Source organism: Chaetomium strumarium, assembly GCF_033439665.1.
Source record: "Chaetomium strumarium strain CBS 333.67 chromosome Unknown B0T15scaffold_7, whole genome shotgun sequence".
Classification (NCBI taxonomy): Eukaryota; Fungi; Ascomycota; class Sordariomycetes; order Sordariales; family Chaetomiaceae; genus Chaetomium; species Chaetomium strumarium.
The window spans coordinates 2,272,055-2,298,040 of record NW_026944435.1 but is presented as its reverse complement, the minus strand read 5'-3'; the positions used below and the strand labels follow the sequence as shown (position 1 = coordinate 2,298,040).

Sequence of the window (25,986 nt, the reverse complement as noted above, 5' to 3'; positions counted from 1 at the left end):
GCGACAACACGCAGACTGTGCGGTTTGGTTGAGACTGAAATCGCCACCCTACAGACGAAACTTCGGCATTTGGATATCCACAACCACTGGCTGAGGCAAGAAACTCAAGCTGGGAGATTGCACGTTACGCATGTGCCCTCCAAGAAGATGATCGCCGACTGGCTGACGAAAGCACTGACAGCGGAAAACCACCAAGAATTTGTCATGATGATGCGGTTGGCACCCATCTAGAGTCTCATCAGGGCAAGGGACCAAAAGCAACTTACGCCGGATGCACTGCAGGCGCTGATCGGCCAAGAAAGGCTAGAGGCTGAGGGGGCGAGCCACGAAGAATAACTGTCCTAGAGACAAAGACTGGGCGCATTTGCGGCAAATCTGCCGAAGGAAAGTTGACCACAAGAAGGTGAGGGGGTCACATGACTCAGAGGCTCAACACTACAAAAATGGAAGGTGCCGGGAATTTGGGAGACTGGGGATAACCTCATGGGATGACTCAATTCAGCAGGACTGCGCTCCAGAGAGGCACAGTCCTGAGGGGGCGTGCTGGAATATGTGGGGCGCCAAGGCTGGCCGAGTTTGAAATGTTTGAGGCATACCTCCAGTAACCCCTGACTTCTCCCACTAGGGCAGAACTTCCTGCTGTTGTTTTGCTCTTTTGCTCCCGTCTCATTTTTTTCAAGATCGGTAGTTATACGGATTAGTATAACCGTTACATTGCACCTCCAAAAAAGAAACCATCGCCTCGGGGTGTTTTAGGGACGGGGGGAGATGAGGGGGATACTGTCACAGCGGTTGCGCCGTGCCTGTCAGGACCCACGGGTGGAGACGAATACGTGGAGAAGCATGTAGGTTGAAGATCTTGCACCTCGCTGTCGCAGAGATCCGTTTGTAGCGCCTCGAGCTACGTCTTGACAATAGAGCCTGCCCATACCTGACGGAATAGCGCCCGGACAGTAGCTTAGCCTGAATAGCACTACCATTGAACTACCTACCTGTCCCGTCCGTGACACTTGCGTTGTAATTGAGGATGGTTGTTATAGGGAGTAGAAAAATTGCACACTCGCTTATATTGCACACTCGCTTATATTGCACACTCGCTTATATTGCACACTCGCTTATAAAGTACATGTACGTTATCAGTGTAGGAAAAATAATAATAACTAACAGTACGCGTTAAGAAAAAAGTTTTCGAGGGGAAGGCGTATGAGCTGATAGGAGCGTCCTCATTGCCCGGCCCGTATATCAATTGCCAAAAAAGAGGGTTGTTCCCAATCTCAAAGAGTAGCCGGCACGAGCTTGCTCTTCGCACACACGATCTTGGCAAGCGTCTGGATTGACCCGCTCGACAGCAGCTCCAACACCTGCAGATTGGCCTCAAAGTCGCGCGCGATGAAGTTGCGGATCTCGATGGCCACCAGCGAATCAAGCGGATAGTGTGACAGCGACCTCGTCACGTCCATGTCTTCGGAGTCGAACATCAGCACCGAAGAGATCCTGTCGACAAGGCCGCGGCACACCACGTCTTCGGCCTCGGCCCGCGTCTTTGCCGCCTTGAGTGCCGCGTTGAACGACACGACGGCAATGCGCGACGCGTCCTTGGCCGCCGCCGCCTCGGCCGCGAGGCGCATCGCCTTGAACTTGGCGTCGTCGGCCCAGAACGGCCGCATGGCCGCTGTGATGTCCATGCCCGTGATGGTGTGGTGGTTGCACGTCGACCCCATGGTGCCGTCGATGGCGGCGTTTAGCAGCGCGAGGACCTCGCTCGCGTATATAGTGTTGGTGCCAAGGTTCCTGGCGACCTCGGCGGCCTTCTCGGGATCCTCGGCGAGGTAGCCAGAGTCAGAGACGGCTGTCAGGTCGAGTGAGGAGGCCGGCAGGCCTTGGGCAAGGCGGTGCTGCACCAGGGCGTTGAGGAAGCAGTTTGCCGCGCTGTAAGCAGCCTGGCCGCGATTGCCTACAGCGCCTGCCGCCGATGAAATCGCCACGAAGAAGTCGAGCGGCGAGTTCGCCAGCGCATGGTGGAAGTTCCAGCCGCCTTGAACCTTGCCCTCGATCACCTGGTTGTAATCTTGCCACGTCATCTTCTCGAAGAGGACGTCCTGGATCGGCGTTAGCGCCGCAGAACAAAGCATCCCGCGTCAAACGAGAATGACTACTTACGCGGAGCACCATGGTGCCGTGCACCACACCCTGGATCGGCGGCAAGTCACTTAAGCCGTTGATCAACTCGTCCACTTCGGCCCTGTTGGCCACGTTGCAGCGACGAACCACGATGTTGGCGCCGACAGCCCCAAGTTCATCGACCAGCTCCTTGACCTTGCCGGTCACGGAACCGCTTCTGGAGACTAGCACAATAGTCCTGGCGCCCTTGGCTACCATCCATCGAGCCATACTTCGGCCGAGGCCTCCTGTGCCCCCAACCAAGATGTAAGTTGCGTTGGGGCGTAGAAGGGATTTCGTCTTGGTCGATTGCGCCGCCTAGAATCCCAAAGTTAGCACATTTCCCAGAAGCCTAATGTGAACGCGCAGAACAGTACCTTGACTACGTCGGTCCTTCTAGGGACTACTACCAGCTTCCCAGCAGTCTTGCCGGCCTGCTGGGCTTTCAAGGCGGCCTCGACGTCCGATATAGAGAATCTTTTGATTGGGGTCACAGGTCTGATCTTTCTATACTTCAAGAGCTGCGAAACGTCGGCAAGGAGGCGCTTGACGGTCTTGGGTCTTTCGGCTATCAGCGTGAGCATGTCGAGCAAGATGAAGCTGGCGTTGCTGTCCACGTCCTGAACCTCGAGTTGTGCCTTCGGACCGGTTTCCCGCTTGCCGATTTCGATGAAGCGGCCGAATTTGTTTAGACAGCACCACGACTCCCGTAGGCCGTTTCCGGTGAGGGAATTAAGCACAACGTCGACGCCATACCCGCTGGTGGCTCGACGAACGGCGTCACCAAAGGAAGAGGTGCGACTGTAGAAGATTTGGTCTTCCCGCAGTCCACACTCGGTCAACAGCACTTCTTTCTTCTCTGCGCTTCCAACCGTAGCAAAAACGTCGGCGCCGATCATCTGCGCCACGCAAATGGCTGCTTGCCCAACGGCCCCAGCAGCCGAGTGGATAAGGACGGTCTCCCCTTCGCCAAGCCGGCCGAGCTCAACCAAGCTGTAGTATGCGGTGGCATACGCAAGCGGCAGAGTAGCTGCGGCTTCAAACGCGAGATCGGCCGGGATCTTGAAGACGAACGCTGCTTTTGCCCGAGTCTGTGTTGCGAACGCCCCCTGTGTCAGCGCCGCAACGCAGTCCCCAACTTGGAAGCCAGACACCTTGTCCCCCACTGCAGTCAATACTCCGCTTGCCTCAATGCCGCAGTCGGTTATAGGGAGCTGGCCTTTGGCAGCCATGGCGTCTCTGAAATTCAAGCCAATGGCCTTGACTTCAATCTCGACTTGATCTGTCTCCAGCGGACTGTTAGCGGCCGCATCATCGACGAAATGGAGTGTATCCAGGGCGCCTGGTGTCGAGATCTCCATCCTGAGAGTTCGGTCGTCTTCACCAAACGGTGTAGGCTCGATGACCGATGGGTTCGTCTGCTTGTGGACGTACTCGTTCATTTCGGCGTCATGGACGATTCGCGGGGTGAAGAAGGCGCCATTCCTCTCCATGAATTCCAATTCTCCAGTCGCGGAAGAGCTTGAACCAAAGACAAACTTAAAAACTCTCATAATGGCATCAGCAGTATCGGTCTCTGACAGCGCCGACTCGGCGTCCATGTCCAGTGTTGCAAACTTAAGGGCAGTTTCCGACCGGATAGTTCTGCTTAGGCCAGTTATCATGTTGGCGTCTGGGTTTGCAGACTTCTTATATGCTCCTTGTACGACCCATAAGGCGCCTTGGACAGTGAGTAGGAGTTTTTGCAGGCTGTCGAACTGAGCAGGACTAAGGGTGGCGAGGATTGGTTGATGCAGCTCGTTCAAGAAGATACAGATCTTCCCCGTTGCGTCGGTGCTCTGCAAAGTGCCGACCTCTGGCAGTCTCCCAGTAGCTTTCTCCAAGGCGTTCGCCAAGTCTATCGCCACGAGGCTCTGAAAGTTGGAGTCCTCATGAACGATGACGATCCCGGTGTCCCCAGACAAGTGTTGGTTCTCAGAGTCAACCTCGAGAATCCGGTCCCATTCAAGTTTATAGCAGAGTTCTCTTGGAGCGTTGAGATCTGCCTGAGCTTCGCCGTCGAGGATCGGAGAAACCGTGAGACCACCGAGGGTGATCAGAGTCTCGAGCTTGTCATCACCTGCGACTGCGGCCAAGTCGAACTTTGCCGGCTTGGGCATGCTAGCGGGAACCTCGCATTCGCAGACAGCGCGCAGCGTACTACCAGGTTCCCTCGTAAACTGCTCAACTCCGAGTGAGACGGTGATGCGCTCAACCGATGACGGTAGGTAGACGGTGGAGATGTTACGCCGCCCGGCTCCGACAATGGGCCAATACATTTCGATGAGGGCTTCCAGGAATGCCGGCTGGATTATCGCGTCGGTCAGGTAGCCGTTTGGCATCTCATTAGCAACGTCCGGCACCACGATATCTCCAACGGCATGAAGATCGGACGCGAGACAGCTGGTTAACCCCTGGAAAGTAGGCCCGTGCATCACTCCCAACTTGGAGAGACAGTCATATATAGCCGCTGGGGTTACCGGCACAGCTTGGGGCTTGCCGCTGCCAAGAAGCAGCTTCTTGAGATGAGCCTCGGAGTCGCGAGCTTGCCTGGCGTTGTCCACATCGTTTTCGTCTGCTTCGAGCGCGGCAATGTGACCGACGCAGTGTTCTGTCCAGCCCTGTTCGTATGACCACGAGCAGATTCGGAACTCGTCCCAGGTATCCGAGGAGACAAAAGTGGCTTCTTGGAGGGGCCGAAGGTTGATCGTTACCTCGGTGTCCTTGTCCGGGATCGCGAGGGGCTTGGTAATACAAACATTCTTCAGTTCAAACTTGCTGAACCGGGAGTCTCTCGCTGCAGCCCGTTGCGCCGCCGCTTCGATGGCCATGGCGATGAACCCAGACATTGGAAAGATGGTCAGCGACTGGATCTTATAGTGCCGTAGCCACGGGAGGTCGTCTAAACGGAAAATGTTGCGCCATGTGGGCTCCAAGTCGTTCGAGTAGTTGGCCAAAGTCCCCAGTATGTCACTCCTTCCACCCGGGGCGCTCTTGTGCATTCTTGTCAACCGGGATTCTTGCCAGTATTTGGATGAGTAATTCCAGGGGTACCGCGGCAAGTCTGTGAGCAGCACCGGCGGCTTGGTCGGTTTGGGGAAGTTGATGGCTCCAAAGTCGAGATTCGCGCCCCGGGAGAACAAGTTCGCTGCTAGTTCCAACGCCGTCTCCACTGCATCCCGCTTCCGGATGAGAGCGGAAGCGTAGGGGATCTTGGGAGCAGTGCCACCAACCTCTTTCAGGACTTGCTTGATCGGACCCTGTAGCCCGGAGTGCGGTCCGAGCTCGACCAGCATGTTGACGCCGTGCTTGTACTCTCCGGTCGGCTTAAGCATGCTTTGCAGCGCTTCCGAGAAGCGCACGGCGCAAGTCAGGTTGTCCACCCAGTAATTGGGTTGCAATTGGGTGCCGTCGATCAGTTGCCCATGCAGGGAGGAGTAGAACCGGATGTCCGTCGGAACTGGAGGTCTTAAGTTCGCAAGCGATGCCCGGTATTCCTTGGCGACGAGGTTCATATGGTGAGAGTGGTATGCGACATCGACCATAAGGCGCCTATTGAAGACCTGCTTCTGCTCGCAAATTTTCTCGAGTTCGGCAATGGCGGGCTCGTCTCCAGAAATGGTGAGACTCGACGGGCTGTTGTAGCAAGCGATCCGAGCTTCTTTCTCCTTGAGAGCCTCGAGGATGGGTAAGAACTCTTCTTTGCTGCCACCAACAGCCATCATGCGGCCACGCAGCTCCGGGTGCTTTTGTTTGAGAATGGTGATCAGCCTTCCACGGTGGTATGCGATGGTAATGGCTGACTCAAAATCGATGATCTCTGCGGCGTAGGCGGCAGCGATTTCGCCGCTTGAATGGCCAGCAACCGCGGTCGGACGGACACCCCAAGACCGCAGGAGGTCAATAAGAGCCAGTTGGATTATAGTGCATGATGGCTGGTTGATGTAGGCTTCACTGACTTTGCTAGTGCTTGCGTCCCTGCTGAGCTCCTCTGCCAACCTGTCAGTCGGTTTTGTAAACACACCACTACGTGGAATGTAGGTTTCTTACCGACGAGTGACCACTCAGCACCAATGTCGGTTAAACATTGATCAGCTCGCAGGATGCTGTTCGTAAACACGGGATACTGCTCATAGAGCTCGCGGCCCATGGCATACCACTGTGCTCCTTGGCCGGTAAGAATGAAGCCGATACTAAGAAGCTCCGTCTCTTTGCCAGGCGTATACTTCTCACCGTTGATGGCTTCGATGAGCTCGAACGAGTTGACGGCGGGAATGGCAACCCTCCATTGCAGGAAGGATCGGCGCTGGGCCAAGGTGTATGCCAAGTTCCCGGTGAGATCCTTCTGGAAGATCTCCGGTCGCTGCTCGAGATAGATGACAAGGTTCTTCATCGCCTGCGAGAGTGCCGCCTTGTCATTGGCTGTGACAACGTAAAGCTTCCGTCCCTGTCCTGCTTTCTCGGGGATGTTGTCGCCGGATGTAGCGAAAGCCTTCTGTCCCCGAAACGGCGCCGCCTCGAGGACCACGTGCCCGTTGGTTCCGCCAAACCCAAAATTGTTCACGCTGATGTATTTCTTTCCCCTTGGCCATGGCCTTTGGGTGACGGGAACTTTCAGATTCCACTCCTTCCAGGGGATCTTTGGGTTTGGCTGCTTGAAATCGTGGTTTGGAAGAATGAAGCCGCGCTCGAGCATCATCGCAGCTTTGATAATGCCGGCAATTCCTGGAGAATGTCAGCGGCAGGTCGAGGCGGAGAGTTGAAGCAAGTTGTCAACATACCTGAAGCACCCTCGAGGTGGCCAATGTTGGACTTGACTGAGCCTATCCACAGGGGATCGCGAGGTGTCCTATTTTGACCTAGAACATTGTGGATGGCTGTAGCCTCGATCGGATCTCCGACTCTTGTGCCTGTTCCGTGCGCTTCGACAAATCCGCATGCGCTAGGGTCGAGTCCTGCGTTCCAGTAGACCTGCTTCATGAGCGCCTCTGGAGACTTGTCAGTTGTCGCCTTTTGTACCCCAGATGCGACGGCTTACCTTGGGCTGCGCCGTTTGGCATAGTGATGCCAGGCGTCTTCCCATCTTGGTTCAGTCCCGTCGCAACGATGACGGCGCGGACAGTGTCATTGTCCCTAATAGCTTGATCTAGCAACTTCAAGACAAGCATACCGCAACCTTCACCGCGCCCAAAGCCAGTGCCCCTATCGTCAAGGGAAAAGGAGCGACCCGAATCCGAAAGTAATCTAGACCATCCGTTAGTGCCAGTAATTCAAGCGCCTGAAATGTTCCTGGGACGCTTGGCCTACCTGCAAGTAGAAAAGGAAATCCAGAACTCAGGCAGAATATTGAGATGACAGGCGCCAACCAGGGCGCAGCTGGTCTCACCGGCTCTCAGGCTCTGGCAAGCCAAATGTACAGCAACTATGCTGGACGAGCATGCCGTATCTGACGTGAAACTCGGGCCCCTCAAGTCAAAGAAGTGGGATATGCGGTTCGACTGCATAGCAAACGCACAGCCTAAATGAGCACCCATCAGCGGCCGGCCTCGACGAGTTTAAAGTAGCCGTGGACTGGACTTACCGGTTGCCTGATGCATAGGGATCGTGTCGGAGTCCCGAAACAAGTGGGATTCATACTCGGGAAACGAGCCGCCGATGAAAACGCCGACATTCTTGCCGACGATGGTATGTTTTGGAATCCCGGCGTTCTCCAGGGCCTCGAAGGTGCACTCGAGAAGCAGGCGTTGTTGGGGGTCCATGGAGATGGCCTCCTTTTCAGTGAGGCCGAAAAATGGAGCATCAAAGGCGGCAAGGTCGAGATTAAGGAAGTTTCCGCCGACGGGGTTCAAGGCACCGCTTTTGCCGGGGTTTGGGTGGTGGAAGCGACTCTTGTCGAACCTCTCGTTGGGAATCTCGGTCCATCCGGACCGGGCACGGGCACAGAGTTCCCAGAACTCGGCAGGAGTAGCGACATTTCCCGGCATTCGGCAGGCCATGCCGACAATGGCAATGGGCACAGGCTTGTGAGAGCCCGGGAAAGCACCGTATGCGCCGTTGGTAGAGTGTCGGTCGGCATCAGAGCTGTTGCTGACACCATTGGCAACTCGGTTCGAGTGGCCGTTTTTGTGACCATTGGCGTACCCATTGGTGTGACCGTTGCTGTACCCGTTGGGGTGGCCGTTGGTGGCAGGGAAGTAGCCGCTGACGCTCTCCCTAGAGGGGTTGGCGATCGAACTGTTATCCGGCGTGACGGCAATGGGCGCCATGGCTGCGACTTTGGCGAGCCCCAACAGAGAGTGCATGCGAGGATCCTGTAAAATCTGAAGGTTTCGGCGTTGACACTCACTGAACCGCTCTCAACAAACGCAAATCCAGACAAGAGGGACCGCGCCGATAAGCGGCGCACACGAGGAAGCCTGGAGGGACGTTCCAATGGGCCAAGTGCTTCTTGCAAGTCTCGAGCTGCAGGCTTGAAGCTGCTATGGGATACTTGACATCAAAGCTATTGCTGGGAAAGTAAGGAGAGGCGGACTCGGTTGATGTCAGAAGCTAGGTCAGGATCTAGTCATACAGATGTACCTTCTTTTTTCCCGCTGTGGACCTCTTGCTTCTAATGGGCTCAGGAGAGCTCGGTGCCTTCCTCTTCCTTGCTGCATTGCGGCTGCTCGAAGCAAGTTGATCCTCCAACAGTTGCTCAGTGTCCGAATCACGGTCTGTGCAGTCGCTATCTAAACCCGACAGTTAGCTTAGTCTGCCGAGCCATAGGCGTGGACGAAGCGAGACATACCCGAGCTAGGAATTGTGTGTACTGGGTCAAGGTTGGCCGCGGTTGGGTTCAGCGATGTTCCAAACCCAGCCGGTCTTGGGGTAGACTAAGACGCCTAACCCCACTACACCCGACCGAACTCACACCCCTTCACCTTGTGCCACGAACAGCAGGCACTACTTTCAGCCGCCGAAGATAGGACGTTGAACACACTTGGAGAATTGCCTTCAAGCCAGCCTACTTATAACCCTACTAATACACGAGAATCCGCAGAGAAATGGGACAAGAGAAAACATGATCTAGAATGGATATTATATGGGCTTCAAGGAGATCAGTGTATATTTTGGGAAATGTATAACTACAGTAGTCAGACTGTAATAGTTGCCCTTTCGGTTAACCCGCCGGGCGTTAATAAAAAACAGACAGACAGACATCGAATATCATCACGTCGTTGTTCTCAGTTGCTCAGCGCGTCCCTCGCAACACAAAGCCACCGATGAAGAACCTTTCGGAACTTACTTCGTAATTCCTCCAGGCACAATTCAACACAACGCAATTCAACACAATTCAACGCAATTGTTGAGAGCGCTGGTTGACAGTAGAGTGAGCTCATGTATTCCACAAACAGCCGTGAGCGTGCGCAGTGCCAAATCATTAAACAGATGAAAGAACGATAACGTGTTGTAGATGGGGTATATACCTTCCCAACGGACGTCCGTTTTGGGTTGGCACCTCTACAGGAAGCTGCAAGTCGACCGGCCAATGACGTACTCGCTGAACAGCCGACCATACGGATTAACGTTATTATCGAGTTTCGCTCCTTCAAAAGAGCCAAAGCAGTTCACCTGCATCAACTCCTGGCAGCCTGGAAATTCCATTCGTATTCCCTCTGGACCGACCCCTTGTGTTTTTGGAATTCAGAGAACGCCAAGATGCCTACCTCAACGCTTCGAACCGCGGAGCTCTCTCTTCTGGACCAATATATGCCCAGGATATACATAACCCTCTTTCTTGTCTTTGAGACCTCTGACCCAAGCGGCGCGGTTGACAGCCTTAAGGCCGGCCTCAAGAGACTCAATCGACGTCTTCCGAACCTCAAAGGCCGCGTCTTCTCAACAGACGGTGGCCGAGTGGGACTACGATGGTCTCCGACCGCCAAGGACGTAGAGCTGCATGAGGTGCCAACCAACGGACTGATTCTCTCCGGAACAAGCTTCACGAAACTCAAGACCGAGGGCGTGCCGCTGCACTACTTTCCCCCCTGTCTCTCCCCCCTTCTGCGACTGTCAAATGTCCGCTCCGACTCTGGCGAACCCGTCTTCGCAGCCAACTACACGCTCCTAGACGGCGGCCTGGTTGTGGGCCTCTCGGTCCATCACAGCGTGATGGACGGCACCGGCGTGGTCGAGCTCATCCGCTTCTGGGCGGCCTGCACGCGCTCCGATGCCATCGACGCAGCAACCCCAGCCCCTGATCCCGACGAGCCGCTTCGTCGCGATATCTTGCTGCGCCTAGCCACTGGACATGCCACGCAAACACGGCCCACTCTCTTCCACGATCTCCTCGCCCGACATCCCGAGTTCGCCCTCCTATCCGACGCCACGCCAGCACCACCCCTCCCGTCGCCCAAGGGCACCTCAAAACTCTTCACTTTTGACACCTTCAAATTGGACAGAGCCAAAACAGCCCTTCGAGCTCTCAAAACACCGCTTGAGGCAAAGTGGATAACAACCAACAGCATCCTCTGCGCAGCCATCTGGTCATGCATCACCCGCGTCCGCGCAGCAAGGCGTGGCCAAGAAGGGTTCGGAGCAGGAGCAGCAGCCAGCTCTAAACTCGGCTTCGCGATCAACGGGCGGACAAAGTTGGATCGTACTTCTGAACTCTCGGAGCGGCCGTTCCTGGGGAACGTGACTCTCTACGGGCTGGCCGGGGCGTCTGTTTCGCACCTGGAGCGGGCATCATCATCATCAGTTGCTACTGGGGAGAGGGCAGAGCGTGACCGTGATGATGATGATGATGATGACGATGATGATGATAACAGGTGGTCTGCCCTCGCAGTGGTAGTCGAGGCCATTGGCGATGCCATCAAGCGAGTTACGCCCGTTTACGTCGCTGAGGTGATGGAGCTGATCGGGCGGGCGCCGGACGTGGAGAAGATCATGCCGGGGTGGAACAGCTTTGACGGGCCGGATTTGATGCTCACGAGCTGGATGAATATGGGGTTGTATGAGGCTGATTTTGGGCAGGGCATTGGGAAGCCGCGGTTTATGAGGGTGCCGCAGATGGAGGTGGACGGGTTTGTGATCGTTCTGCCGCGGAAAAGGGAGTTAGCACATGCGGAGATAGGGAGGAAGGAATGCATTGAAGTTGTTGTGGCGATGCATCCGGAGGATATGGCGGCGCTTAACAGGGAGGTGTTATGGAGAGATCTTCTTGCTTGAATACCGGCCGGAAGGGATACTAGCTCGATGCTGCGATTGGCTGAGCATGAGGTACGAAGAGCGGGATTAAGCCGAGGCAGCCGTTGAACATTCCACAAGACAGCAGATATAAACAACAGCGCTCATCGCAACTCAATCAAGTCAATTCTCTCAGCGAAACTTGAGTTATTTGAATAACGTGTGGTTATCTGAGGGCAGTTTTGGTGGGTGATCCGCGGGATGACCCGCAGGTGACGGCCCCGCCCTGAAATAACACTTTTACGGTACAGGGCGGCCTGGCGGCCGCCCGGAAAAAGAATCGCCGGCCATAAAAAGACAAAAGAGTAGGTAGCGGTGTATATAGAGTCTAGAGCCATCGCGCAATCAGAGATTCATGAGTTGTGCATCGCTATGGTTGCCGAGAAATTCACGATCAATGGTTTCTGGACGGCATTTCAGGGGGCAGGGCACTATCGGGCAGCCTATCCCCACTAAATTTTAGTGGGCTTCAAGGGGCATATATATACACTGCACGTAGCGAGGCGGATTAACTAGAGTATCTTCAGTAAAAAAAAAGACAGCCTCCTACAACTTCCGGGTCGCTTTTAGGTGCTTTGCCAATGCATCTAGAGAGAGGTTCCCGCCCTCAACGCGCTGCTTCCCGACCTCCTGAACCGCGTCCTCCTCCGGCCACCCCCTAGCGCCGGCGAGCCGTACGACCTCGTCCACCACGACCTTCCGCATGGAGAAGAGCTGTCTCTCGTTACGTAGGCGCCATTGTGAGCCCCACTGCTTCTCTAACTGATCAATAGCGGGCATCATAGCAAACCCGCGGCGCCAGAGCTGATAAAGGTCCCCGACAGTACGGAGCGTGCGTGGGAACCGAATCTGCGGCGGGCCTTGTGACGTGACCGTCATGGCTGGCGCCCCGAGTACCGCAGGACTCGAGACCCCGGCAACCATAGCCGGTGCTGGCGATAGAGCCGCTCCATTTCCCCTCCCAGTCCTCCTCCAAAGTCGCTTTCCTCACTTCGGCGTTGAACATGGAGAGAACTAAAGGAAGGCCAGAGCTTTCCTCGTCCCTAGTGGTGAGGAGACGCGGATAGAGGTCGTGGATGAATGCAGGTTGGACGAAAGGAAGGAAAGTCCCGCTTTGAAGCTACCTGAAGTAGTGTACCGCGAGCCAGCCGGGAGGATCTCGCACTAGGCCAGGTCGGTGTAATACGTGACAATGAGATCTGCACCAATCGTGCCCTGGTCTCGCTTGTTTGGTACCGGAGGCATGGGGTAAGCGACGGAGACGGAAGACGAAGCCATGGCGGGCGTTGTGGGCGGTAGGGTGGTTATCAGTGGTAACAGGGTTCTACATCTATCTACCTATTGGAAAGCCAACAGCCAAGGTTCCACGGTTATCACACAGACGGGAGCTTCCAACAGTGACGGTTTGAGTCCTCGGAAGCACCCTGAAATTGAGTCCATTGAGAGCAATGATCGTTCTGTTCTGTTCCTCCCACCGTCGTGGGCATCGCTGGATCCCTTTCAAATTGCTCGTTGTCCAGCCCCTCATGTTGGGCTGCGTGACCCCCACTCCGGGCAGCCATGCATGAACTTCAGTCCCATATGCCACAACTTCCAACACACCCACCCCCAGTTGAGCCCGCGAGGGGGAGACTGGCCGTTCCATCCTTCTGAACAGATTCAAGTGGCATTGTCTTCCTTCTTTCTGCGCTCTGCGAGCTGTTCTCGCACGTCCACAAGCCCCATATGCTCTTGGAAGCTCTCAAATTATCCTTGCACAAGCGCCTTTGTGAGCCCGTCGGCCATCATCTTGGCGCTCTCGGTGTACACCACGTCAATCTTCTGGCGCGTGTACTCCTGCCGTAACCAGTGGCTGTGGATGTCCACGTGCCGTAGGCTCGTCTTCAACCTGACGAGCTCCTCCGTCACAAGTCGGATCGTCTGCTTGTTGTCGCACTCAATGGTGATACGCGGCGTGTCGAGTTTGATGCCTAGCTCTCGGATCATGCGATTGATGTAGAGGCCTTCCTTGGCTGCTTGTGAGAGTGCGAGGAGTTCTGCTTCTGTGGTTGAGGTGGTCACTGTGTCCTGCTTGTTAGCGCGCCATGCGATCAAACCACCGAAGAACTTGATTGCAAATCCATGACTGCTCTTGCGGTCGAGTGAGTTGTCAGCGTGTGACGCGTCACTGGCGATGCGCAGGTCATCTGCACCCCCCAACTGGAGGGCAAGCGTGCTGGTCCGGCCCAGGTAGCGAAGCACTCGGTCTGCGGCCTTCTGATGTTCTGGCCTAGGGTTTGTAGTGAAGCGTGCGAGCCGTGAAGTGGCAAATGAGATGTCCGGGCGCGTGATGACGGCGGCGTAGAGCAATGAGCCGATTTTTCGAAGATACGTTGTGATCTCGTGCGTAGTGGCGATGCCGTCGAATGGCAAGAGTTCTTCTTTCGCCATTGGTGATTGTGCCGATGGTGTTGACCGCGCCAATGCTACAATTTTCTCAATGTACGATGACTGCGAGAGCCAGATCAGACGCTTCTGGCGGTCTCTGAGGATTTCAATGCCCAAGAACCATTGCAGGGCGCCTCCGCCTGTCAGCTGGTACCGCTGCCGCAGCTGGTCCACGGTCTCGAGCGCTTCCTTGTGTTTCGCGTTTCTGGAGGTGATGACGATGTCGTCGACATAGAAGATGATGATGATGCCGTTCCTGGTGTATGCGCAGGGCTCGTGAGGCACAGGAGAATACCCCAGCGCCTTGAGCGCCTGTGTGAATTCTCGTGGCCAGAGAAGCGGCGACCAGCGGAGTCCGTAGAGCGCTTTGTTGAGCTTCAGGATCCATCCCGCGCGTGTGTGCCCCGGTGGCATGCGCATGAAGACATCCTCGTCGAGTTCCGCGTTGACGACAGCGTTGACTGTGTCGAACTGGAGAAGCTCGAGGTCGAAACGTGCTGCAATAGCCAGTCCGCCTGAACAGCCCCTTGGGTGGGTATTCCGGGAAGTCCATGAGTGGTGCGTTCTAGAGTGGCGCATCAGTTGGAACGCGATTCAGATCCCCTACCGACCCCCCTGACTCGGGAACGGGCATCCCAGCAAGCTGCGGTCTGCCTTGTTACTGCTCCATAGCCGTGCTGGTCCAGGACTGCGCCGGTTTAGGTCGGTTCCCACGCTCATCTCCAGTGTGCGACGTGGACCGGCAATCCGCCTTCAGGGGATGTCGGCGCCGCAAGTGATCGTGAACCTTGAGAGGCAGCGCGTATATTCGTTGCCAGTCTGCTCCTCGCTTACGTGGCTCTATTGTATGGTCGAGGCTCTCCTTCCACGACGAGCATCAGGGTCGGCTGGGTCAGGGCGTAGGGGCCACACCCGCGTCCAAGTTCGACGTTAACCAGCTCGCTCAGATTAACAAGCGCCGGGGCTGGTACTCGTAGCGCGAGCATGCGAGGTCGCTGAGTCCACGTCGCTATGTTCTCGCTCCTTATGCAGTAACCTCACTACTGGTATACCATGGAACGGCTGCTATTGGGCCGACGAGACCGGCAGGTCGCCTATAATGCAGCCGTCGAGTTTGGGCTGGTCGAGAACGGTGGCCTATAGGGCCGGCATCCTTCGACACACACCATGAACACGAACGTGGCTATTAGCCAAGACGTATACAGGGGGGTCACAAACGCGTTTGATTGGCTAAGAGCAGGGTTTGAAACGTGTTGGTGAAAACTTACGTTCATAACAAGGCGACATTAGATTCACATCACAGCAAAATCTCGCCTTTCCCACGCCAGCAATTGATGACTCAGCAGGCCCAGGGCCAGCACTCGCCCGAAGTTCTGCCGGTCGAGAACGCGTTCGCGTTCCCGAACCGGGGCTGCCTCCGTAACGGCTCCAAACGGCGCCGGCGACGGAGGCCGGAAGTCGTCGCCCATTCTACTTCGTTCACACCTATCAAAGTCCTCCAGCGCGCGGCCTGCGCATTCGCGATGGCGGTGCATCTTCGACGCTAGGATCCCGTCCCCTGTTCGGGGACACGAACTAACTATAGTTATTCAACCTTCAAAGAGGTTCTAGTGCTAGCTAAGCTCGCTATACTATCGTGGCCTTCCTCCTTCCCGCTTAAACTCTAGAATTTCCCTTTCTCTCATCTTTCTACATACTTATTTGTCATGAACTAACCTGCAGAGGCCGGTGGGGGCCGACCTGCATGGTCGACGGGCGGCGCCCGTGTCCAATCATTACAAGCCAGAAAGGACCAATGAGGATTGGGGAGATTGGGAACAATACCAAGAACGATTGTTCCCAAGGAACAACGCCAAGAAACGTTGTTCCAGATGGAACAACGAGAACAACAATTGTTCCAAATGTTCCAGACATCTAGGTATGGGGATACCTAGGGGAGGAAGCTGTATATAGTCCTACCATTCTGTCGCTCATTCAGATAGCTAGCTTCCTCAGTGAGCAATTCAAGCAGTAGCCTTTACCTACTGTGCAGACATTGCGACTTGCATTGTTGTGAACCCTTTGGCTTCACCGAGACCTACAGTCCGACCAGCAGTACCTTCGACCGGCGAATCCTTTCAGAGGCAGGACTGCCTGTGGTTTCGTCACATTATTCTTCCTACTTATAACGTATTACTTAGCTTAATATAATAGTATAATGTCACGGTGACTGTCGTCGCAGGCCAGGCTCAAGGCTCTGGTGGGCAACTGACTGTATTGCAAGAATATTGAACTTGCAGGAAGAAAGGAATCCTCGAAGGCTGCAAGGTGCGAAGAAGTCTAGATACAGGATGTGGGGCATGTGCCCAGATGTGGAAGGTGGGGCACCAACCAGGTTGACCAATCATGCATGCATGCACCGGAAGCCGGGCATATGACTAAGCAATGGCCTGTGCCATGGTACGGTGGGTTCCACCGTCACAAGCAGCTAGTATAAGGGTGGTAAGAAGCCTTAGTAGACATATGGGTCTTGGGTCCATACGTCTATATAGTAGGTGAGTCGTGACTTGAGCGTGCAGGGAGACGTCATTAAAGGCATCTCGCATCGACCGTATATGGTGATAACACTCTTATATCACTATAACCGCTCCCAAGGCCTGGCAATAGCTAGACCAAATCTATGCCGCCAATAAACAGCACCAACCAGTAGCTGATCTCTTGGCTTTATATCACTGCAGCTGCATGCGGCGGGCCGTATCCCGTGTCCTGCCAAACCCTTCGACTTCTCGAAGTATCTCGAGCCGGCATGTTAAGTTGATACCAAAACCGCCGTGTATAAGTTGACGATGTCTGTCTATTTTTGATCGACGGTCTCCAAGACTCTACTCTCTGCACCTCCAAAAACGCCATCTGCAACCCGGCAAACGCTGCTAAAAGGGTTGAAGTCGGGCGACAGATAGGCCAGAAAACAGAAGAAGATAGGGACAGGGCCAATTGACGATTGGGACCACGATAACATGGAATTGACTGACTGATACGACAGGGCACCAGCCCAGAGCCAAATTGATTATGGTGTCAGGCAAAGAAGCGTCATGTAAATGGTCGGAAGGATGAATTGCCCAGTGCCTAGAGGGCTCTAACTCTACACGCTTCTAAGACCAGCTCCACTCTCTAGTCGTACTTTCTAGTTTCCACACCACAACCGTAAAGGTTCAGTGTTATCTGCAGGTAGGAATGGCCCGGAGTCTTCTTTTCTCCTTCCCCTTTAAGTATTTATGAAAAGGAGGTTTGAGAGCCGTTTTGGAGAGAGGAGATAGCAGGGACCGTGCAAAGATCGTCGATACTCGATACTTGAGTTCGGATAGGACAGCCGGCTTGGGCTACTTTCGCTGGTCGATGCGTTATTTAGGTACCTATAGCTAATGACACTGCCTAGGTGAGATGGCAAGCGATAGGAAATGTCTCGTCGAAACGGGACGTGTTCAGGTTATCATTGGCCATTGTAGCTAAACAAGAGGCCTATAGTACTATACTCGTCTGCAGGTTTGCATTACTAGTTATTAACTAGATAGGTACCTCTTACGATCACTAGGTACTTGAGCTTGATATCTTCCGGGAAATCTCAACCTCCATAGCTTGTGCGCCCCAACCGCAGATCCGGTACCTTACTTTACCTTGGCAACCGGCGTTAAGGTTGCTTCTGAACATCCGATGCTTTTCTATGGCACGTCGCACTGTACTGAGACAGCGTGTGGAACTAAAACCCCCACTATTTCAGCGCTGGGCTTGAGGGACGGTCACCGGCTTCATCTTGAGACTTCTTGCACGTGTTTCTGACCGCCCCGGGCGAGTGGTGGAGACGAATCCGGGTCCTCGGACGCGAAGGACCGATCGAGCACTTGTCTCGGACTTTTCAGAGTCGTCCGGGGTGGGCAGGATTGGGGGTGCGGCGAGAGACCCACCGAAGAGGCCGGAGCGCCGGGAGCGGCACAGCCGCGTAGGGTATGTAAGTACTGACTCTATCCGTAACTCTTGGTGAACATGTCATCTTGGATCACACGAGACGTCCTTGATTCCAATTTGATGGAGTCATCTGACCTTTTCTTGTTCTTTTTTTCTCCTAGGCCATTACACTCGTTCTACGGCTTCATGATCTGTGCAACCTTTAGTAGGTACCTATGTACTCTAGTGTAATAAGTGCGAGGCCGTAGCATCCCGGCCTGCTACAGTGAGGGGTCAAACGGTTCCATACAACCTACTAAACCCAGCCACCTACATTTTCTACTTATATCTTTAACAGAGGATATCTCAACAACCATTGAACGCAGACAAGAATTATTATATTTAGATAATAGTGTGACGAAACCTCGGCAGTCCTGCCCCTGAAAGGGTTCGCCGGTCGAAGGTAGTCTGGTCGGACTATAGGTCTCGGTGAAGCCAAGAGGTCCATAACACTGCAATCCGCAATGTCTACAGTATGTACATGGGTTTGGCCGACCGATTCTCAAGACTTACAGCTTTTTCAATTTGGCCAGCATCTCAGCAGTGTGCATACGCAGAGGGGTATAAAGGGCACTCGGGAGCGCTCATTCAGCACTTCCATCTGGCCAGACACTTCCTCTTCGTTTAACCGGTGTTCGACTTATTTCCGCTTCATCCATATTCCGTTTTCTTTCGCAGCAGTGCTGGCACTGCTCATCCTATCATTTCACGTTCAATTCTAGTCTTTTATCAATTCCCTGCAATCGCCGTGAACATTTAGCCAGGCCCGGCTAGGTACTTCGCACACGCTACAATGAGCAGCAGAGAACCCAGTCTCAAGGTTAGACAAATCTCCGGCCACGATGACCGTTACAGGCTGGGTAGGAAGCTGGGCCAAGGAGGCTTCGGCGCTGTTTACGAGGCGGAAGAGCTGGCCACTGGAACGGTATGGCATCCGCTTCGAGCAGCACTGGACAGCGGGAACCTGAATACTGACGTTCTTGGACACCAAGTTGATGGCCTGCAAGATCGTTCAGGCCCACCACGACCCTATTATGAGAGTATACCAGCAGCGGGAGCTTGGTATCTGGTACAAGGCATGCCGGGGCGCACGGAACGTGGCCATGATCTACGACGCCGCGTATAATGCAAGGGACGGTACTGCATATATCTATATGGAGCTCCTTCCGGGCGGCGACACCTGGAACTTGGGCGGCAAGATCGTATCCAACGGCGATGTCATGCATCCACTGCTCCTTACCACTATAGCCTACCAGACGGCCCTCGGGTTGGCCGAGATCCACGGAAGGAAACTTCAGCATCGCGACCTTAAGCCAGACAACATACTGCTAACCAAGAAGATCACGCCAGGGATGAACAAAGCGCTATGGGAATTGGAGAGGAAGGGACGCCCTAGCAGTGCCCACAGGGACGACTTAGTCGAGGCGTATAACATTCTGCGCGAACCGCGGCTGGCCGTGCTAACCGACTTCGGCCTGGCGCACGACCATGCGGCGCCCGCCGCAAACCACGGAATAGCAACCAAGATGGGCGGGTTCAGCGCCGCCTACAACGCGCCCGAAATGGTAGAGGGCAATAACGACCAGTCGCCGTGGGCTGATGTCTTCAGCTTTGGGTTGTGCATCTATATGCTGTCCACAATGCGCTTCCTCAAGCACCATTCCGAACGGGGCAATCTTCCTAAGACATATTCATCTGATCTGCAGAGGCTGTACCTAGGCTGTACACAAGAGGACTGGGAGCGGCGTCCAATAGCAATTGAGGCCGCGAGTAAGCTGCAGGAGATCCAGAAGGCCGAGATGGCCAGCATCGCCAAGTTGTATACAGCGTGGAAGGCCAGGTAAGCAAACCAACCCCGCCATTGTCAGACAGCTTTTCATCACTGACACATAATGTACCCCATGTCCAGTGAGAGATCGGCACCAGCGGCGCAGGGCAGCAGCAGGCCAGTCGCATCATCGAGTCGCGGCGGCGGCGGCGGCGGAGGAATGAGTGCCGAGCACAAGCGACTGATCGCCGCGGAAATGGCGCAGGTAGAGGTGGAGAGGAAGCGCGACGATGCCAGGAGAGCGGCTGCTCGTGGCGGCGGTGGTGGTGCTCGTGGCGGTACTGGCGGCGTCACGGAAGCCATGGGCCGGCTGCGTGTGGCGGACGACAGAAACACCCGAAACGCGGGCAATACGCCCTATTATGGGGGTACTTCGCAGCAGCAAGGCACGAGACCCGCGGCGCGTCGACCGGAGGATGCCTCAAGGAGAGTAGCACAAGGCCAATCTACCCGAACCGGGGGCGGTGGGTCATCCCGGGATTACGATGGCTACGACCGCTACCGGAGGTAAAATGCACTGCCGCTTTGCAGCAAACAAGGAAGATTCCTAACTCCTAGGTTAGGCGGCAGGGACGGAGACGGGCTGGCTGGGGATGGTTGTTTTGTTCAGGAGACTAATGTCGGGGGGGTGGGGTGCGGGGATGGAGTGCTAGTTGGAGGGAGACGAAGATATCATACTCTAAGAAAAAAAGATAAAACAAGATAAAATTACAAAGAAAATACAGAGCAGCAGTCTTTACAGAGTGATGCATATTGAAAAGGGTTGAGAGAAGGACACAAAATGTCGGGAAGAGCTAAACCCAACCCTTTACATCGCATAACGTATCTTATAAGCGAGCCGGCTATATAAGCGAGCCGGCCATATAAGCGAGCCGGCCATATAAGCGAGCCGGCCACTTTACCCGCGACGCGTCACTTCCGCGCTTAAAACCAGATTTTCTTTACAACCTAACATGTCTTCTTCTTCGTACGAGGCTAGGATAAACCTAGCCCTCGAAGCGATACAAAAAGACCAAAAACTAAGCATAAGGGCTGCAGCGAAGTACTACGACGTTCGACGAACAACCTTGCAAGACCGACTAGCGGGCCGGCCTATACGACGCGACACTACGCCCAACTCGCGCCGGCTCACCGATTCCGAAGAGAAGGCTCTTGTTCAGTATATAATTGAGCTATCTGAGCGAGCTTTTCCGCTGAGACTACGTGGTATAGAAGATATAGCTAACTAACTGCTATATGTACGCGACGCGCCCCCTGTCAGCAAGCTCTAGGCGTATAACTTTGCCAAACGCCAGCTAGAGCTCCGGACGTATTATACGTGTAGATACGACTACCAGAGGGCCAAGTGCGAGGATCCGAAGGTTATTGGCGAATGGTTTGCCCTTGTGTGGAACGTTAAGGCCAAGTATAGCATTATAGATGACGATATCTATAACTTCGATAAGACTAGGTTTATAATAGGCATTATCTTCCCAGGCATAGTGGTTATAACCTCGGATGGCCATAGCAAGGCGAAGCTAGCCTAGCCTGGCAACTACGAATAGGCGACTGTAATCCAAGGCGTCAATGCCCTTAGCTGGGCTATCCCTCCGTTCATTATCTTAGCCGCGCAATACTACCTCGCCAACTGGTATACTGAGTACAACCTCCTAGCTGACTGGCGCATTGCAACTACCGAGAATGGCTGGACTACCAATGCAGTTGGCCTTAATTGGATCAAGCACTTCGACTACCATATAGCGCTTTGGATAAAGGGCAAATACTGGTTATTGATCTTCGATGGCCATGAAAGCCACCACTCGACCGAGTTCGAGCTCTATTGCCAGCAGAACAACAGTATCACACTCTACATGCCTCTACATTCCTCCTACCTCCTCCAGCCACCTGATATTGGCTGCTTTAGGCCATTGAAGCAGGCGTATGGTCGCTAGATCGAGGACTTAATACGTACGTATATCAACCACGTCAGCAAGCTCGAGTTCCTTTGTGCCTTTCGCGTAGCCTTCTTTACCTCTATCACCAAGAGGAATATCCAGGGCGGTTTTGCAGGGGCTGGCCTTATACCGTACGATCTAGAGAGGGTGCTTTCGAAGCTAGATATCAAGCTTCGTATACCAACACCCCTAACCTCACGGCCGGGCACTGCACAATCTTGGGTCTTCCAGACACCATACAACCCTCGAGAAGCCGAGTCACAGTCAACGCTTATCAAGACTCGCATTGCCAACCATTAAAACAGCTCTCCAACTTCAATATTAGGTGCTGTGAATCAACTTACTAAGGGTACAATAGCTATGATGCACCAGGTGGCCCTCCTTTGGTCAGAGGTCTCTTCGCTCCATGTGACGAAACCATAGGCAGTTCTGCCTCTGAAAGGGTTCGCCGGTCGAAGGTATTTGCTGGTCGGACTGTAGGTCTCGGTGAAGCCAAAGGGTTCACAACAATGCAAGTCGCAATGTCTGCACAGTAGATAAAGGCTACTGCTTGAATTGCTCACTGGAGAACTCCCAGAGTCCTCCAGAACGAGTGACTATATACTAGCTATCTTCTTAGGCGCTCAGTGCTTCGATTCGGATAAGCACCTAGGTGCTCATCGTGATATACCCCTAATCACTCTGATCGCTTACATCCTATAGAGTGCTCAGCGACATTGGTACCTTAGCACCTTTGCCTGTCCCTGACTAGTCCGCCTAGTTGTCTAAATGATTGGCTCGGGACGCCCCCGCGTCCCTATATACAGCCGTCTGCCCTGCAGCCTGCCGTTGGTTAATTCGTGACACTCCGCAAGGCCAACGAGGCACTAAGCAAGCGCCGGAGAGCCAAAAAAATACGCGTATAGCTTAGAAGATCACTTACAGTGTAAGATGCAAAGGATCTACTGGACCAGAAGGCTGTGGTTAGGGAGGTAGTATAAGAAACGCAGCCGGATGGTAGTGGTACAGTGTGACGAAACCACAGGCAGTCCTGCCTCTGAAAGGGTTCGCCGGTCGAAGGTATCTGCTAGTCGGACTATAGGTCTCGGTAAAGCTAAAAGGTTCACAACAATGCAAGTCGCAATATGTGTACAGTAGATAAAGGCTACTGCTTGAATTGCTCACTGGAGAACTCTCAGAGTCCTCCAGAACAAGTGACTATATACTGTCTATCCTTGGGTGCTCTCATATGCTCTATAGAGCATCTTAGAGCTTGATGCTCTGTTGACTCCATCGAGAGCTTTCATCCCTTTATGCTGATTGGCTTAGTTCCTTGAGCTCTCGTCCGCTCTCTAGAGCTCCCTAGAGCTCTTTCTCATTGGTCCTAAATGATTGGTTCGGGTGCGTCCTGCGCCACCTACCGGGTTGTCCCACCTGCAGCTGTCCTGTTGGCTTAATTCGTGACAGTTTTGCTCTAAAACAAAGTAACTTTATTTCTAAGATTATAGAACTATATCTCTAGAGTAATATAATTCTTAGACAGGTGTTATGAGGGCCGTCGTTTAAGGCTAGGGTCAAGCCTCTGGTGATAAACTGACTGCATTGCAAGAATATTGAACTTGCAGGAGGAAAGAAATCCTTGAGACTGCAAGGTAAGCTTTAAATATAGGATGCGAGTAGGTCTGAGCTTGCATGCATGATGTAATGGAATATGCATAATGAATCATCACTTGGTATGATGAATTATTATACATATAAATGATATCATTATAGTCGGTGCGTTCCACTGTTATATACCTCTTCTAGTAGTATTTAAAGAGTAGCACCTTTATTATACTAGCTATTAGTATCTAATCATCTATACTAGATAATTATAAATAGTAATAACAAGTTTAATAGTAATAACTATTACTATTCTTACCCTTCCTAGTGAACAAACATCGGGGGCCGCCTACACAGGCGGCCGGGCATCGCAAAAATCGGGAATTAGGTCCTTTGTGATCTGTTCTTTCGATTCCAAGGGGTTGTAGCGACACGCAGCTTCTATGCGGCCATGTGGCTGTCAGATTGTTGGTTTTCGCAATAAGAAAGTGAGGATTTTCGAGTATACCGAAAATCCCGCACTACCCTATATAACGACCACCATTGACGACAACTACGATAATCTACCTACAATAAGTTTATAAGACTAGGGGGATACTAGGTATGAAAACCACCCGACTCTTTCAACGTTTTGAAGAAGAGATAGGGCACCCCCGGCTCTGCCCGGTTCTAAGGGCGCCTGCGACGAACGCTAGAGGGCTAGTTATATAGCGACGAGGATATAGAGCGAAAGCCGGTATCGCCAACCGATCGTACAACTAACTATAAGAGCAGGAGAGAGAGGGAATACGGGCTTGTTAAGGGAGGCAACACGGGCGGCCAGGCCCTTTTACGAGGTACTTTGCCCTTTGCAATACTATAGTTGGATCTGAGGATAGGAGGCGAAGCAGGTGGATCAGGGCAGGTTAATAGCAGAGCGACCGAGCGAGCTACGCCGGCGTAGCAGCTTGTATAACGGCCTATTACAAGACACGGTCGGCCTTATAAGGGAGACCTAGCAAGGCAATAGGAAGCTAGAAGTCAGGGTTGCGCCTGGTGGAAGGTGGGCCGTGGCGGCTATACTAGACCGAGAGGAGGATGACGGAGATATAGCCCTGGCTTGTACCTAGGCTATAGGAGAGACATAGCTATTCCCTTGGCGAGGGACCCGTAGGAATATCGTACGCAGCAGGGAGCGTGCTTCTTTAGCCAGAGGCGTACGATAGAGGAGGAAACCGCCGATAGGACGTACTAGAGAGTATTATAGCTGGGGATCAAATGTATGGTGTCGCTGCTATAAGGAACTTATAGCTCTGAAGGAGTAGTATAGCCGGCCGGAGAGGACGGACGTACGTGTCGGTCATCTAAGAGGGAGGAAGTATTATGCCTCTTGTAGAGGGCTTAAGGTGCAAACCTTGGAGTTCTATAGCCTAGTATTATTATGCTTGGTCCAGTAGAGAGGTTTGGCCTTGTCTCTCTGATTAGATTACCTCTATAAGGCGGATCTTCGCGATTACGCTTAGGTAGCACGTTTGTAGAGTGATAATCTAAAGACTTTAAGGCCTACTAGTACAGGCTCGTACAGGGGCTATAGGCCTACGGGACTTCCTTTTCAAACAAAAGGCCCGTAACCAGCCTACCCCCTATTGCGAATGCGGAGAAGCCAGAGAGACAGTAGAGCATCTTGTAATCTGGTGCTCTATACCACCTATACCAAGAACTTGGCCTAGGCAACTAATACGCACCTACCGGGACCTTAGCCTTGTTTTACAGGGCCTAGGCTACCGGAACCGAAGACTTCTGAAGAAGGTACTGGGTTGGCTAATGGACTCGGGCCGGCTAGGGGAATATAGGCTCGCTTGGAACCTCGATGAGGAACTGGAAGCTAGAGAGCCCAGCTAGCCACACCCGTGGCTACGGCTTAGCCAGGCTAGCACCCTACTAGCCGTTGGCCTAAGGCCTTCCCAAGGCCTTTTTCCTTACTTGTAGCAGCGCGTATCACTGAAACCATGTCTTTCCTATTACTTCCGACGAAGGTTTTTACCCAGCCTGAATGGTACGGTTTTTCTTTTGTATATAGCAGTAGAGGGTCCGGCGCGCCTTGTAAATAGCTAGGCATAGCGGAGTAGGAGAATATATATATTACTATTCTTAATCCTAGCTATTTATTAGATTTAAATATACTTAAATATAATATAAGAATTTACTTATTATATAGTTTAACGTACATGATAAGCGAGCGACGCAGATAAGCGAGCGACGCACTTTCTACCACCCTACAGCAACTATCCTCAATTATAATACAACAACGCTAGCAACCAACTACAATTACATCAGAAATAGATGAATCAGATGATTCTACAGCCTCCTGGCAAGTGCGAGCATTATGGCCAGGCCTGCCGCATACCCTACAGCATCGAACCTTCGTACGAGCCCCCCCTGAACCGCTACCATCCGGCTGCGTTTCCTGCACTGCCTCCCCACCTACGGCGTTCTGATCTAGTAGATCCTTTGCATCTTGCACAGTAAGTGAACCTCCAAGCTGCATATGTGTTTTCTTGGCACGCCGGCGCTTGCTTAGTGCCTTATTGGCCTTGCGAAGCGAAGAGACCTCTGACCGAAGGAGGGCCACCTGGTGCATTACAGCCATCGTACCCTTGGCAAGCTAGTCTATAGCATCCAACATTGAAGTTGGGGAGCTATTTTGATGGTTCGCAATGCGAGTCTTGATGAGCGTTGACTGTGCGTCGGCTTCTCGTGGGTTATGTGGTGTCTGGAAGACCCAGGGTTATGCAGTGCTGGGCCGTGAGGTTGGGGGTGTTGGCGTAC

At 53.5% G+C, this 25,986-nt stretch overlaps 4 protein-coding genes across 4 annotated transcripts; 2 read left to right on the top strand and 2 right to left on the bottom strand.

Annotated features, from left to right (window-relative positions):
* Positions 1-1,173: 1,173 nt before the first annotated feature.
* On the bottom strand, positions 1,174-8,465 carry B0T15DRAFT_422790 (polyketide synthase; the record flags this gene model as incomplete). The annotated part of the gene is made up of 8 exons (XM_062865578.1): positions 1,174-2,099; positions 2,161-2,478; positions 2,538-6,190; positions 6,250-6,924; positions 7,059-7,187; positions 7,238-7,443; positions 7,507-7,621; positions 7,781-8,465. 8 exons carry the CDS (start codon positions 8,463-8,465, stop codon positions 1,275-1,277), a joined length of 6,606 nt encoding a protein of 2,201 aa, XP_062718396.1. The 3' UTR covers positions 1,174-1,274.
* A 981-nt stretch (positions 8,466-9,446) lies between these two features.
* Positions 9,447-11,579, top strand: B0T15DRAFT_422787 (transferase family-domain-containing protein). The gene is made up of 2 exons (XM_062865577.1): positions 9,447-10,963; positions 11,027-11,579. Exons 1-2 carry the CDS (start codon positions 9,898-9,900, stop codon positions 11,407-11,409), a joined length of 1,449 nt encoding a protein of 482 aa, XP_062718395.1. The 5' UTR covers positions 9,447-9,897; the 3' UTR covers positions 11,410-11,579.
* A 394-nt stretch (positions 11,580-11,973) lies between these two features.
* Positions 11,974-12,306, bottom strand: B0T15DRAFT_497070 (transcriptional activator of glycolytic enzymes-domain-containing protein; the record flags this gene model as incomplete). Its single annotated transcript, XM_062867240.1, has 1 exon — positions 11,974-12,306. The coding sequence occupies one exon, from the start codon at positions 12,304-12,306 to the stop codon at positions 11,974-11,976; it is 333 nt and encodes a 110-aa protein (XP_062718394.1).
* A 6,385-nt stretch (positions 12,307-18,691) lies between these two features.
* On the top strand, positions 18,692-20,246 carry B0T15DRAFT_543376 (kinase-like domain-containing protein). Its single transcript, XM_062869989.1, has 3 exons — positions 18,692-18,760; positions 18,828-19,675; positions 19,745-20,246. The coding sequence occupies exons 2-3, from the start codon at positions 18,831-18,833 to the stop codon at positions 20,172-20,174; spliced, it is 1,275 nt and encodes a 424-aa protein (XP_062718393.1). The 5' UTR covers positions 18,692-18,760; positions 18,828-18,830; the 3' UTR covers positions 20,175-20,246.
* Positions 20,247-25,986: the final 5,740 nt, after the last annotated feature.